Consider the following 13851-nt stretch of genomic DNA (forward strand, 5'->3'; position numbering starts at 1 on the left):
GTAGGCTTTCAAGGGTCTGCTGTTCAGCCATGGTGGGAAACAAGGTATTAGATGGATCTTAGGTCTGAACTGATCTAGCAAATTTCTTCTTATTTTCCCATCATGAGATGGGCAGTGTTTGATATATGTGCTGCTGCTCTCATATTAGAGCTCAAGAATGAATGAGCAGGAAAAGGGAAAAAAAATTGCAAGGGGAAATTCCCCACCGTGCCTTTAAACAGTTGGATGGCAGACAGAAATCAAACTGGTGCAGTATTCCTAAACAGTGAAATTCTAGGCTGGGGGAAAGTTGCACCACTGGAATTATTTAACAGCATAGTTGCTCCAAGCAAGTAGCAAGTGCTGTACATTCTCATAGGGCCACAGATTATACTGGGCCTGAACACTCATAAAAGCATAGGCCTGTTGAGAGAACTACTACTGTACGGAATAATAAAACACCGCAATGATTGATGCTGCCTGGGGAGAAACTAGGAACGGTTATATTTGTTTTTCTTTCTTTGTCAGTCTTCCTGTCCTGGGATTCAGTTGAAGACCTGCAGAAAACCCTCAGACTGTGATGGCTGCCTTGGCCTTTACACCTGCAAACTGCCAAGGGGGAAGTGTGACTTAAAAGCAGTGTCACGGCCAACAGGTACCACGTCAATGTAGGATAAAACCTAATGTGCAGGTGAAGGTGGTCACCTCTGTTCATACGTCAATAAATGCTCTGGCCAGTGCAGAAAATGAGAGGGGAAAAGTAATCTGAAAAGTATCTCTAGGATAGGGTAACCGGGCTTCGCCAAAATCTAGAGATGAATCTGCATACCAGTGAGTGTTTGGAAAATAAATGGCAACATCTCCCAGCCTTGTTGTTCTTTTCTTTCCTTTCCTTTCCTTTCTTTCCCTGTGGATATTATCTGTTGTGTACTAAGCTACACAACCTGGTGTGAAACAGACAATGTACACAGGGATTTCTCGACACAACTTGCCTTCAAAAGTCAGGACATTTACATTATAACTATATACACAATGTAATTCTAGAGAGTCGAGTAACCTGCCTAGGCTCTCCAAATGCGACATTTGAGAAGTTATGTTTTGCTTTCATTGGAGTTGCTTACAGTAAAGTTACTTCCCTGTAAGCCCTATCTAGATATGAGGAAGTAGTGCACTGTTATGCTCAGCTCCATGAAGAAGTTGAAACTACTGTTGTGCTGTTTGTCCACCAACCCTGATGAAGTTTTATTTCCTCATGAAAGAAGTTTCAGTTGTTCTGCCTAGTTTTGAGGGATTACTTCTGGACTTAGACATTATAGTAAAACTGTAGGGTGCTGTCTTTGTTTTCTTCCATTTATTATTTATTATTTATTATTTATTATTTATTATTTATTATTTATCATTATCATTATCATTATCATTATCATTATCATTATCATTATCATTATCATTATCATTATTATTATTATTATTATTATTATTATTATTATTATTATTATTATTATTATTATGCCACATTTCTCCCAACAAGGGACCCAAAGCTGCTCACAACATTAAAATTCACACAATTTAAAAACACTAAGTTAAATATTAAAATATAAATTAAACACTGTATGATTTAAAACGCAATTAAAATATTAAAACTTAAAAACATAAAAAAGATTAAAATTTCTGTTGAAATGGGGTTCAAGTTTTCAGTTATAATTGTTAAAAATCTGCTGGAAGAGATAGGTCTTTAGCTTTTTTTCAGAAGGATAACAGGGAAGGGACCATCCTGATCTCCTGGAGAGCATGCCATAGCCTGGAAGCTGCCACCGAGAAGGCCCTCTCCCGTGTCCCCATCAGCTGTGCTTGTGCTGGCAATGGGACCGAGAGGAGAGCCTCCTCTGCTGATCTTAATCGCCGAGAAGGCGCATATAGGGAGATACGGTCCTTCAGGTAGTCTGGACCCAAGCTGTATAGGGCTGTATAGGTAATGACCAGCACTTTGAATTGGGCCCAGAAACGGACTGGTAGTCAGTGCAGTTCTTGTAACAGGGGTGTTATATGCTCCCTGTAGCTGGACCCAGTCCGTAGCCTGGCTGCAGAATTTTGCACCAGCTGAAGTTTCTGAACCGTCTTCAAAGGCAGCCCCACATAGAGCACGTTACAGTAAAACAAACAGGATGTAACTAAGGCATGTGTCACTGTAGCCAAATCTGACATCTCAAGGGACGGCTGTGCAGATGCACTCCAGGCCAATCATGGCTCTTTGGCGTCCATGGGTCTCCACACTTCCTGAAAATGTTCTGTGGCGGATACTAACCTATTCCACCTTTCTCTGGGCTTTAACTGAAACATGGGAAGCTGGATGTTGTGGTGGTGTGCTGGCTTTCAGAGAAAATATTTAAGACAGAGAAGACATGTAGACCCACTTGTCCTCAGCTGCCTCCACAGTGGGGTGAGGACAAAAATCCTGAATGTCAGCCACGAAGATTTCTCCAAAATGTCACCTCCTTTCAAATTCCCTTAGAAGGTGAATTATTAAACAGAGTGAGAATAGGTGTAATTCTCACAGGAGAAGTTTTCAGCACACTGCTACTCTCTTGTGAGTCTGTGACATTTTGTGCTTCTCTATAAAGTAAAAAAAGAATAAAGAAATGGTAAATGGTTATAGTGTAACCTTTCCTAGGCATGTAAGCTTTTTTCAGTGGAAATTTTAAAAAATCTGTGGAGGATCATTCCATTTGCTTTGAGCCAAAATGCAGTGTCACAGCCTAGGAAAAAGGGGTTAACCGGGCCACAGTAAAAAAAAAAATGGCTGTAGTCCTTCCCAATGGTTTCAAGAAGTAGCCAGCAGGGGGCGCTGTGGATTGAAAGTGAGGAATGGCAGGTTTTAAGTTCTCACCATTTTTATAGTTCTCTTTATAAAAGCCTACCATGCTGTAAAACTGTCTTTTAAAATTAATACTTAGTGCTAATTTTAACATTAATGTTTGTGCTTATTTTCTAAAAAATATATATTAACCTTTCCATCAACTGGTTTGCTAACAGCACTGGCAGAAATGTCCCTCATTTTAAAATATATTTCATTTTATTGGTTACATTTTTGAATCCACTTGTACTCCAGGAAGTCCATGGTGGAACACAAACAGTTATCCTGCATTGTGGCAATACAGGAAGGTTAGAGGCATGACATATTGATTTAGGTAGTATTTTGTTATTTTAATATTTAAAGTGTGGGACTGCAATGAGTTGTTGGCTTAGGATTCAGCTGACTAAGGTGCAAATCCCCGTCTGGCCATGAAACTCAGGCCTTGATCACACTTGCCAAAAGAACCCATTATACTGTTTTAGCCATTATTTGGATTCTTTCAAAAATCTCCATTCACATGGCTAACAAATTAATTTGTCATGGCAATGGGTTTATTTCTTCCTTGTTGGGAGGGTTATTTTAAAATATAATAATCATGTATCACTTCATTCTTTTTCATTTCAGCATGTGTGAATGTTGCTGCCGATTTATTTCCTTTCCAAAGAAGTCAGGGTTTTGGGCACTATGGGCACTTCTTGGCCACTGTGCTTGTACCATTAAAAAATAAATTGCTAGTAGCAGTCACTGCTGACAGCACAACAAAAACTTAAATACATTGCTCAAAATGTATCCCCTGTGGGTGAACGAGGCTTGAGCAGAGAAAGGGACATTTCCTGTTTAAAAAAAAGAGAGAGAGGGCTTTGCATTAGCATCTCTTCTCTCTTTTTTAAAACCCTGCTCTCCACAATATTTTGCAAGTCTTTTAAAACCTGCTTCCTCCTCCCAATGTTGTGCAAAAGGGAAAAGAGAGGGAGAAATATGCAGGGAAATAGGGAAAAGGGGACGAATGAGTAAAGATCTTCATTTTGACTGATAGCTCAGATAATCCGTCATTGCTGGAAATGGTTAGGCAGTTAACTGGCCAAGGCATGTGTTTCTGACCACTCATCTGTTTTGCTTTATTCTCATCCTGCCACAGGTAGCTTCTTTCAGAGCATCCAAAGCAGATAAGGACACTCAGCTGATGGACGGTTTAAGAAGAATCACTCCAAAACAATCCAAGGGACGTTTGTGTTTCTGTAGTTATAGTGGAGAGGGAAATAAATGAATTGAAAATCAAAAGCTTAATAAAAAAATAACTTTCAAAGCTATTTAAATTATCTGTCTCATCTAAAACAGGACAGTTTTGGGTGAAGGGCTTAGTTTATCTTGACTATTTAATTTACAGGGAGGGACATTCAGCAGGTACTCCTCAGCACTGTTGGGGATTAAGATGAGCAAAGACAGGGAAAAGCTGTAGTCCCACTTCCTGCAGTCACCCAAGAACCAACAGCTGCTCTTGGATAGTTGTTCTGATGCTACCCTGCTGAGTACAGGGTAGCATCAGAGGCTCAGGATACAAGGCAGAAATTGGAATGCTGTTGATGGTACATCCAGAAAGGAAATTGAAGAAGTCACAGCAAAACAGTGTTACTTAATGAAATGCATTTCTGGTTGCATATATAACTTGTAATGTGACTTGCATCTTGTTAAATAGCACCAATGTGCTGCTGCAACTTACATGGTTTCGTTTATGGAGGCATATATCACCAATGATATTCTGGCCATAGAGTAATGTTATCCTGAGGGCTCTGGCCAGTTCTCTTGAGCCCAGTTGAATGGAGATCAAGGAGGAAGAAAAATCACAGGGTCTGCATGACAACTGAAGGTCTAGCAAAACACTTTTAAGGAAGGTCCCTTTTCCTAGTTTGCCACCTCAAGTTTAGATGAAACACCCTGGGGAACCAAGGTTTGCATGTCAAAGAAAAAACTCTGCCACATTTGGGAGAATACTAAAATGGAATAGGATGGAAGAACATTGGATACTAATAAAAATGTGATGGTGTGGTGAATTCTGGACAGAAATTACGAAGAGAAAGCATTCCCCATCCCAGTTCAAACACAAGACATTGCCATTTTCAAAGTCAGACTCCTCTTCCATCTAATTGTTGGTAAACGGGACAAGGAGCATTTAACTCTTCAGGTACTTTTGCAATGCAACCCCCATCACCCTCATTTCGACTCTGTTGGCTACAGCTGATAGGCATTGCAGCCCAACAATATCAGAAGGGTCACATGGACATGCTGGTCTACTTTGATAGATACCAGTTATCCAGATCTTCTATGGATAAAATGAGAGCGGATGTGCCATGTTGTGCCCCTCACTTGATTACTTACTGTACATCTAAGAACTTCATGTTAGAGCTTTAGCTTCCATCGAATAATACTCAGTGGGGTCACTTTACACTTCATAACTGGCAACTGAATAGGTGGAGAAATCAAGTCATGGGCAAGTCTGCATGTTTGCATCCACATGGACTAAGCAAAATAGATTATGAAACTACCATAATCAATCTAGCTTAGTCAGTTTCATTCCAATGTTGTCTCTCACTTCCAGGCAACAATTTCTTTTTCTTTTTGGTTCGTTGAGGTCGTGGGAAAGGATCCCCCAATAGAGGTAGTCAGCCACTGTCCCTGTCCCTCAATCTTCTCCCAACCACCCTTGAATTTTACAGATCTTCTCCAAGTGAAAATCAGTTCAGCCAAGTAAGAATCAAGTCAGCCAAAATCCCACAGACCACTTACTTAATATATATAAGACTTAAGCACATTTCACCCCCCTTTTTTGTAATCATTCACTTTTAATTACATGGCATCAGTCTCTCAGCTTACTCCAAAGAAAGATAGACATGTCTTCATTGAAATCTAGGAAGGGCCACCCATCTTCCATCACATAGTGTTTGCTTGGTCAGAGAACAGGTTTTGCGCAGCTCCAGTCCACTCTCCACATTTATAACCTCTCCCTCTTCCATCTCACGTGTCCTTGGCTAATACAGTCCTCCTAAGGCCAATATAAATAAGAAACATTGGATAGCTAAGAAATAAAAACCACCACAATATCTACAAAGCTCCAGAGTTCTGAGTGTGCTTTGTCCAGTGCATGTCCTTCGTAGAAACCGAGAGGACTGTTCTAGCAACCTCTTCTTCTTCATCTCCTCCTCCTCATTGCTGTTGAAGAAGTCACCACAGGCCAACTGTTTAGAGAAGCAGAATTCCTGGACACCCTGCCTCCCAAGACCCTTCCCATGCTGGAATGTGACCTTTGAAGCAGGATGAATGGGAAACTGGTGTGGTGGGGAAAGCCCATTTTTCACTGGCTGGTCTGTAAAACAAAATTCCTTTTCCCAACAACAGTGGTATCCTGGGTTCTTATTTCTTGTGGAGAAATTTCATTTTGTTACCTGGAGGAGATGGGTTGAGTGGAGAGAAAAAAAAAAGAAAAGGGAAGAAACGTTTTTACAGGAAGAAAACGAGCATGATCTAGCAAGGACTGGCGTAAGGGCATTTCTGAACTGACAAAAGAACCAATATGAAGCTTAGCCATTGGTGGTTAAGATCTAAGTATGATATCCAAACCTTCCAAACCCATTCATTACGTACATAGCAGGACAATGGATATCCAGTTGGGAGTTTGGGAGAAAAGCCTTGTGGAAAGAGTTCTGCTGCAGCACAGACTATCTGAGCCCCGTTCTTTGACTTCCTTTAAAAGTATTTGATTGCAAGGACGATTCTGTGACCTCTTGAATTGCAAAACAAAGTGGCTTGGGTTTTGCCAGGTAGACCTGGCCCCTTTCCTTCAAAGGTCTCCACTGGCTCTGCGTCACACGCCTGGAAAAGTAAAGCTTTCTCCCTTCGAGACCCACTTCTCTTGTTACTTCTCAGAAAAATGGAAGAATTAAGGAACCAAAACTATTTCAGACATTCTAGGATGGCATTCTAGGAGATCCTTGTTGGTCTAGGTTCATGTACATTTTGACATACTAAGCATTAATCTGACCTTATGAAAATGCTTCTGGGCACTAGTGATTCAGGGAAACTGCTACTGAAGTAGTATTTTCCAAAGATCAGGCTTTTTGATTTATGCTGTGTCAAGAGGAACATGTAAAAATTTCCCAGTGAACCGCACACAGAGTTCAGGGAGGCTAAGGCAGGGATGGCTTTCTATATCCAAGGTTTCTCCTAGGGAGGAGCCGGATTGCTCTATGCAAGTGGACAGGAATGCCCCCTTTTGACAAGTGCTGCACAGAGCGAAACTCTAATTGAGAGGAAGAACAGTAGCAGGACATCAATACAGAAAATATTTCTATCACTTCGAAAAGAAATGTGAAGATGGCATTTTGAAAAATGTAGCTTTTCAACCTCCTGCAAAACATGGGAAGTGGAAGTTGCTATTCCACAGAACTGTTTATATGGGCATCAGGGGTAAAGACAGATTATTGGCATCCCTGAACTACCTTTACTCGTATTTATATGGCCTCCGTCTCCAATTAAAACAAAGTTGAGGCATATGTATTTGTTCATGTTCATTTCCTGTTACTGTTCTCTCCCTCCCTCCGTTTCTCTCATTCAACATCTCCTTCTTTTGTCTCCTAACCCATCAAAGTTTCACCTGAAATTTCTCTTCAGGACAAAGAGTAGTCTTATTTCTTCCACTGTGCATAAAATAAATCCACTGATGTATCTTGTTACAAAGACACTGATGGCTCATTATGACCTCTCTGTGTGATTTGACCTCAGAGCACTTGGTAGAACAGAAAAGCATAATTAAGTATTAGTATGGTCACTGCACCAAGAGTAGCTTTGGCTTGATTACTTACCTAAACCTTTCAAGAATTTATTGACTCCACTCTGCTCCGCACTCGGAAGCGTTTCCAAGTACTCCTGGACACGTACCTCGAATAAACCTGTTGAAGGGAAAAGCAAATCAAAACAAGATCAGCTATAGCTGTCTTAATACCAGCTGCAATTATTTGCTTGGCCACATTTATAAGCATAAAGGAGCAAAGCACTAACTCCATGAGCAACAGAGTTTAGTGCAAATAGGTCCACGTAATTCAGATAATTGCAGCTAATGACTTTTGCATAAGTGAGAACTAATGTTATTCTGTTTGCAGTAGAACAAAGTGACCTTTCCTTCCTGGTGCAAGTAAATAACCTTTTAAAAAACTCTTTGAGGGGTGGAGAAAGATGTTATCTGTTCTTACCTTTACAAAACAAGGCAGCTGGAGGTTTCCTCCCCCCCCCTTGAAAACAAGGGTTTTGTGCACTTAGAGAAGCTTGGGATGCTGTGTGACGCCAGTTACAAACGGAAGCAGAACAAGACTAGAGTAGTACGATACTCCAGCCACTATAGCAAATGTGCTTGCAAATGACACTTCCTGCTGTGGTCAGAGCACCGTATCACTCACTGTGTCACTGTATCACTTGAGCATAATGCCTGAACAGGACTAGTGGCTACAAATATGAAGCCATGCCCCACAACGCCTGCCAGGATGAGTTCAACAGCATACACAGTTCCAACCCTGCTCTGGACAGTGCAAAACCCTAGTAAGAAGGCCAATTCGTGTTGTTAATGCAGGAAGAACACACGCACCACAACAAACACAACAACAGAGTAGCTGATAACACAACACTCCTACTTTCTGAGCTCTTTGTAGGAGCAAACAATAATGAGTTTTTCTAGGAGGCTTGTAATGAGCAAGTGATTGCATTAGCTTTTTAAAATAATGCAATCAAACACTGAGAATTAGTTTTTGTTGTTGTTTATTTGTTAAGTCGTTTCCGACTCTTCATGACCCCATGGACCAGAGCAACCAGGCCCTCCTGTCTTCCACTGCCTCCGGGAATTGGGTCAAATTCATGTTGGTTGCCTCGATGACACTGTCCAAGCATCTCGTCCTCTGTCATCCCCTTCTTTTCTTGCCTTCACACTTTCCCAGCATCAGGGTCTTTTCCAGGGACTCTTCTCTTCTCATGAGATGGCCAAAGTATTGGAGCCTCAGCTTCAGGATCTGTCCTTCCAGTGAGCACTCAGGGTTGATTTCCTTAAAAATGGAAAAGTTTGTGCTCTTTGCAGTCCAGGGGACTCTCAAGATCCTCCTCCAGCACCATAATTCAAAAGCATCAATTCTTCAGCGGTCAGCCTTCTTTATAGTCCAACAGCTCTCACTTCCATACATTGCTACTGGAAAAACCATAGCTTTGACTATGTGAACCTTTGTTGGCAAGGTGATGTCTCTGCTTTTTAAGATGCTGTCTAGGTTTGTCATCACTTTCCTCCCAAGAAGAAGGCTTCTTTTAATTTTGTGGCTGCTGTCACCCTCTGCAGTGATCATGGAGCCCAAGAAAGTTCTGCCACTGCCTCCATATCTTCCCCTTCTATTTGCCAGGAGCTGATGGGACCAGTGGCCACGATCTTAGTTTTTTTGTTGAGCTTCAGACCATTTTTGGCGCTCTTCTCTTTCACCCTTATTAAGAGGTTCTTTAAGTCCTCCTCACTACTTGCCATCAGAGTGGTATCATCTGCATATCTGAAGTTGTTGATATTTCTTCTGGCAATCTTAATTCCATTTTGGGATTAGTACCACCCAGTTATTGTGTTTCCATCAGTCTGCTTTGCTTTGGATGGTGGCAACAGCCCTATTCAGCCATTCAATAATGGGTTACTCTGAACCTATAAGTAGAGGGGGGTTTGTCATATTTGGATTTTATTTGTCCAGAAAAGGAAAATCAAGCTTTTGTATCCTTTAGTACACTTGCAGGTCTACCTCCGCATGAAATCCAAGTGATGGCATTCAAAGGTAGACCTTGGGTTGGTCACTCTTTTTCAGCCTGACTTCCCTCACTTGGTTGTTGTGAGGGGAGCTACGTATTGAACTCAACGGAAGAAGGTCAGGATGTAAATGTAACTCCTAAATGAACAAAAATCATTACATTGCCTGCTAGAGCCTCATCTGCCTCTAGACCCCTTCTTCTTTGGTTCCTCCTCATCCTCATCCTCAACTCAGATCATTAAAATGCAGAAACAAAGTGTCATTCAAGGATGATGCTTGGAACTGTGGATGGCTAAATTGATGGTGGGGAATGAGAGGAATGCATGTGAGCCCCATCTCCTACTCCATTTGGAAGCCATTGGGCGTGGCTTCCATTCATGTCCTCATTCCTAGTACCCATTAGACACTACATGGTTTCAATCATAGTGCCTGAACAGGGCTAATGGCTACAACACAAAGTCATGCCCCCAAATACCTGTTGGTTTGCAATACTGTGCCTGATGAAAAGTTTCGTAGATACCCAAAGCTGGCACCTCTTTTTGTGTTCTTTCGATTTGCCTAAGGAAGGTACTACGCTCATATGGACCCTACAGCTAAAAGCAGATTGAAACTAAAAAGTATCTTCTAGTTTAATCATGACCTTGCTCCTTCTATTGAAAGAGACTTCTCACCTTTGGCGCCTTGTTTCCGCAGCTCTCGTTCCTGAATGAAGCCTCCGAACATCTGTGTCTCCATAAAAACCTCTAGGAATCGCCGCAGGCTCTTGGAAGAGACTGACTTCCGGAAGGCCTCCCGCTGCAGGCTCCTCTCGTCCCGCTCAGTAGGAATCATGAAAAGGGAGTAGTGGCCCATGATCTCCACAAAGAAGCGGACAAAAGCTTCCGACACCACCTCGTTCAAGGGGCTGGACTCTGGGGAGGCTTTAGCAGGTGAAGGGGGAAAAGTGGGGCGGGAACAGAGGAAAGGTCTGTTAGTAGTCAGCCAACAGTACCTCTATCTCAGAAGTGGTATCGTAGAGCTGGAAAAAGGGGTCACCCCTCGCCCCCATGATCAAAGCACTGAAGCTGAAATTCATCCTTTCAGTTGAGAAGAAAAAGATGACTAGGAAAGAACATGGTAGATACGACAGAGAACAAGTGGAGGTATCTCCCCATCTCCCATGATATTCAGGGTCGCACTGTGATCGGCAGGAAAGACACACGGCATGCACATCTTCCCATAGGAGCTTTATCCAAGCATTCAGCCTGCACAAGTCTGACTTAAATGGGTGGTGGTGGCAAGGACACCTACCCCAACCCCAAGTCCCCTAGGCACCAGGCTCCTCCTTAGACCTGGTGAATGCCAAAGATAAAGACAAGCAAGGCACACGTATGTACAACCAGCACTTGGAACAATTACTTTTCTGAACTACAGCCCCAGAATTTTTCAACCCACCACAGGCACTGGTCATTTGGACAGGGAATTCTGGGCACTGCAATCCAAAAAGTCAATTTCCCATGCTAGGATATGAATCCAACATACCTAAGAGGCACCAAGCTGGGGAAAGCTGCAGTAGATATGAGTGTTCTTCACTGGTAGACCTCATTGGGAGAAATGAACTGCCTATTGAAAAATGAGAAGAGACGATTCAAGCCTTACCCTGCTTGCTTTTGAGAGAGGTCTCCTCATCACTGGCCAGCTCATTCCTCTGCTCCAGGATGTGCTCTAATGCACCTTGCAACTTCCGAGGCAAGATAAAGTCTTCATCTTCCATCTTCAAAAGAGCATACATGCAGTCAGCCTAGGCGAAACTGAGGGTGCTATTAGATGAGGAGAAAGGATTGCGTCTAATCACACCAGAAAGGGTTGCTTTGTCAGGAGCAATCCCCCTTAACGCAATCCTTCTCTATGTCCAGGAATTGCTCCAGCTCAGCCTCCCAAAAACGGTAGTCCTGCTGCTGGACCCAAAACGTCCGGTCTGGGCATGAATCGGAGTCGGTCTGGAGGGTTATTGCCTGTATGATTGTGTGATTGCCAGGAAACAGCTCACACCAGACTCAGACTCAAGCAATCCAAAATGTCAGCTATCTCCTTGTCTTATCACATCCCAAGACTCATACACAGAGACAGGTATGTGGTAATGCAGTGGTCCCCAACCTTGGGCCTCCAGATGTTCTTGGACTACAACTCCCAGAAGCCTTCACCACCACCTGTGCTGGCCAGGATTTCTGGGAGTTGAAGTCCAAGAACATCTGGAGGCCCAAGGTTGGAGACCACTGTGGTAATGGATAGTTGTGACCATATTGCAACAGTAATTTGCTTTTGGCTCCTGCTAAAGGCCAGCAAACACACTGCAGCTCTTATGTACCCGGCCACGGTGGGAAGCAGGCTGCTGGGCCAACTAGGCCTAGAATAATGGGCTGAATAGGCTTCTGGCTCTAATATTCTTCTTGCATAGACATGTCAAGGGAAAGCAAAGCCTCTTTCTAGCCATTCTCCACTCCCCTTATTGCCTTCCCTTCTCCAGAGTCCTCTTCCCATCTCTCTCTCTTTGGGGCTCCAGCAACAAGACATGGCTACTGGAGAGGGGAGTATTTGTATATGAATGAAATGCATATATGAAAGCTCATAAATGTACACGTGGCCTTAAATATGAATACCTTCATCTCTAATGGCTACAATCGATATTTAATATAAAATATTGGCTTTCAACACAACAGTATTCCCTAGCTCCCTATTTTGTCTGGAGGAACAGAATACACCATTTTTTAAACCTCAAGTTATTCTTACCTGCCTGAGAAACCGGTTATTAACAAGGTCAACCACAAGGACCTGCCTCAGACAAATGCATAGGAAGAGAAGAAGGCGAGTGTGGGAGGGAGAGGGAGAGGGAGAGAGAGAGAGAGAGAGAGAAAGGAGTACATATTAGAGAGAATAGTAGATCTACTGACTTCACTAGAAACATTATTGCAGCACATACAGTTTTGTGGGGTAGGGGAGAGGGCCTGCCTTGCCCCACCCAATCCCACAGAGCCACAAAAAGATAGGAAACCCAGCCCAAGCCTAGGGCGGTTTTATGAATTTCACCACAAAGCCACAGAATGACAACTTAAACACTAGGAAGCTGTTTCTCCTGATCAGCTCCTTACACACACTTTCCCTTTCCTCCAGGAATGGTTTCTGAGAAACCACAGAGTTCTTCCACACAACAGAGAAGGAGCAACTTGTTGAAGAAAATGCAAGACAGCTGTGTGCCCTGGCACTTTTAATGCTTCACGTTGGAATTTTAGGCAAAACTTGAGGCAAATGTGAGCCTGTCAATATGGGACTCTGAAAACGGAAATACAGTACTTTGGTGCCTGGGTGGAAAATCCGAACCATCCCTCCAGCACCATCTTCTGCTAATTAAAGTGGAGCAGAATCCCCCAGTGGCAAGTGGCACCGGTGTGGTCACAAGCCCACTCCTGCAGCCAGGATCGTTCCAAGGGCCTTTGGCATGCAAAGCCTTGGGCTCTACCCCTGGACGGCCATCCCTCATTTTGCCACATAAAAGTGCCAAGCCACCTTATGAAGAATTCTGAATGTGGAGAAGAACACACACTGGAGAGGGAATCACTTCTAGAAACTGGAAAAGATGCCTCGGGCTTTCAAAGAGGTATCTGTGTTGGGCTGTTTCAGCAATACAGACTCTATAAAATGAAAAAAATATGTTGTGGCATCTTATAGACAGATGGGTTTATTTAGCGTGAGCATTCATTGATTACGATCTACTTCTTTATGCTGTGTCTGAGGAAGTGGTATGTAATCCGTCTAAGCCCACACTGAAATAAATCTGTTAAGTCTTTAAGTGCCATGGCTCCTTTGTTTTTATTGTTATACAGGCTGAATATCTGAAGAGGATGAATGAGACTTGCCTCTTCAGCAGAGAACTGGAAGCGGGCGGGGGGGGCTGCAAATGGAGTACTGAGTAAGCATTTTGGTTGTAATGGTGCAGTCGCCTTGGACCACCAGGGTCTTCTGTGGGGTACGGGGTGAAACAATATTTTGAGTTCATACACAACATTCACAGTGGTGTTCTTATCAGGAAGGGTTAGAATCAACCCCAAGGGTGTCCAACATCACCCTGAGCATTGTGTACTTTAGCTGAAAATGGTTTCAGATGGAAGGAGAACATGTCACAGCAAAGCACCCTCAGACATGCTCGAAGAGAACTCATCAAATGCGCTTAGG

At 42.9% G+C, this 13851-nt stretch overlaps 2 protein-coding genes across 5 annotated transcripts in view; one reads left to right on the forward strand and one right to left on the reverse strand.

Moving 5' to 3' along the window:
- The window catches only part of LOC110082704 (uncharacterized), a 48796-nt gene extending 44656 nt beyond the window's left edge, over positions 1–4140 (forward strand). The window contains exons 20-21 of the mRNA XM_078376248.1: positions 508–634; positions 3969–4140. The gene's annotated coding sequence lies outside the window, so the exon portion shown is untranslated. The remainder of the gene's footprint in view (positions 1–507; positions 635–3968) is intronic.
- Positions 4141–5650: 1510 nt separating this feature from the next.
- The window catches only part of DENND2A (DENN domain containing 2A), a 94864-nt gene continuing 86663 nt past the window's right edge, over positions 5651–13851 (reverse strand). For 2 of the 4 annotated variants that reach the window (XM_072999975.2, XM_078376246.1), the window contains exons 16-20: positions 12412–12453; positions 11281–11395; positions 10314–10562; positions 7687–7773; positions 5651–6270 (exon numbers count right to left, since the gene is read on the reverse strand). In XM_072999975.2, the coding sequence (XP_072856076.2) occupies positions 6239–6270; positions 7687–7773; positions 10314–10562; positions 11281–11395; positions 12412–12453 (525 nt within the window). In that variant the 3' untranslated portion in view covers positions 5651–6238. Of the gene's footprint in view, positions 6271–7686; positions 7774–10313; positions 10563–11163; positions 11245–11280; positions 11442–12411; positions 12454–13851 lie in introns of those variants that run through there. The other 2 variants (XR_013536732.1, XM_078376247.1) reach the window with 2 other exon arrangements.

The sequence above is a fragment of the Pogona vitticeps genome, chromosome 5, assembly GCF_051106095.1.
Source record: "Pogona vitticeps strain Pit_001003342236 chromosome 5, PviZW2.1, whole genome shotgun sequence".
Taxonomy (NCBI): domain Eukaryota; kingdom Metazoa; phylum Chordata; class Lepidosauria; order Squamata; family Agamidae; genus Pogona; species Pogona vitticeps.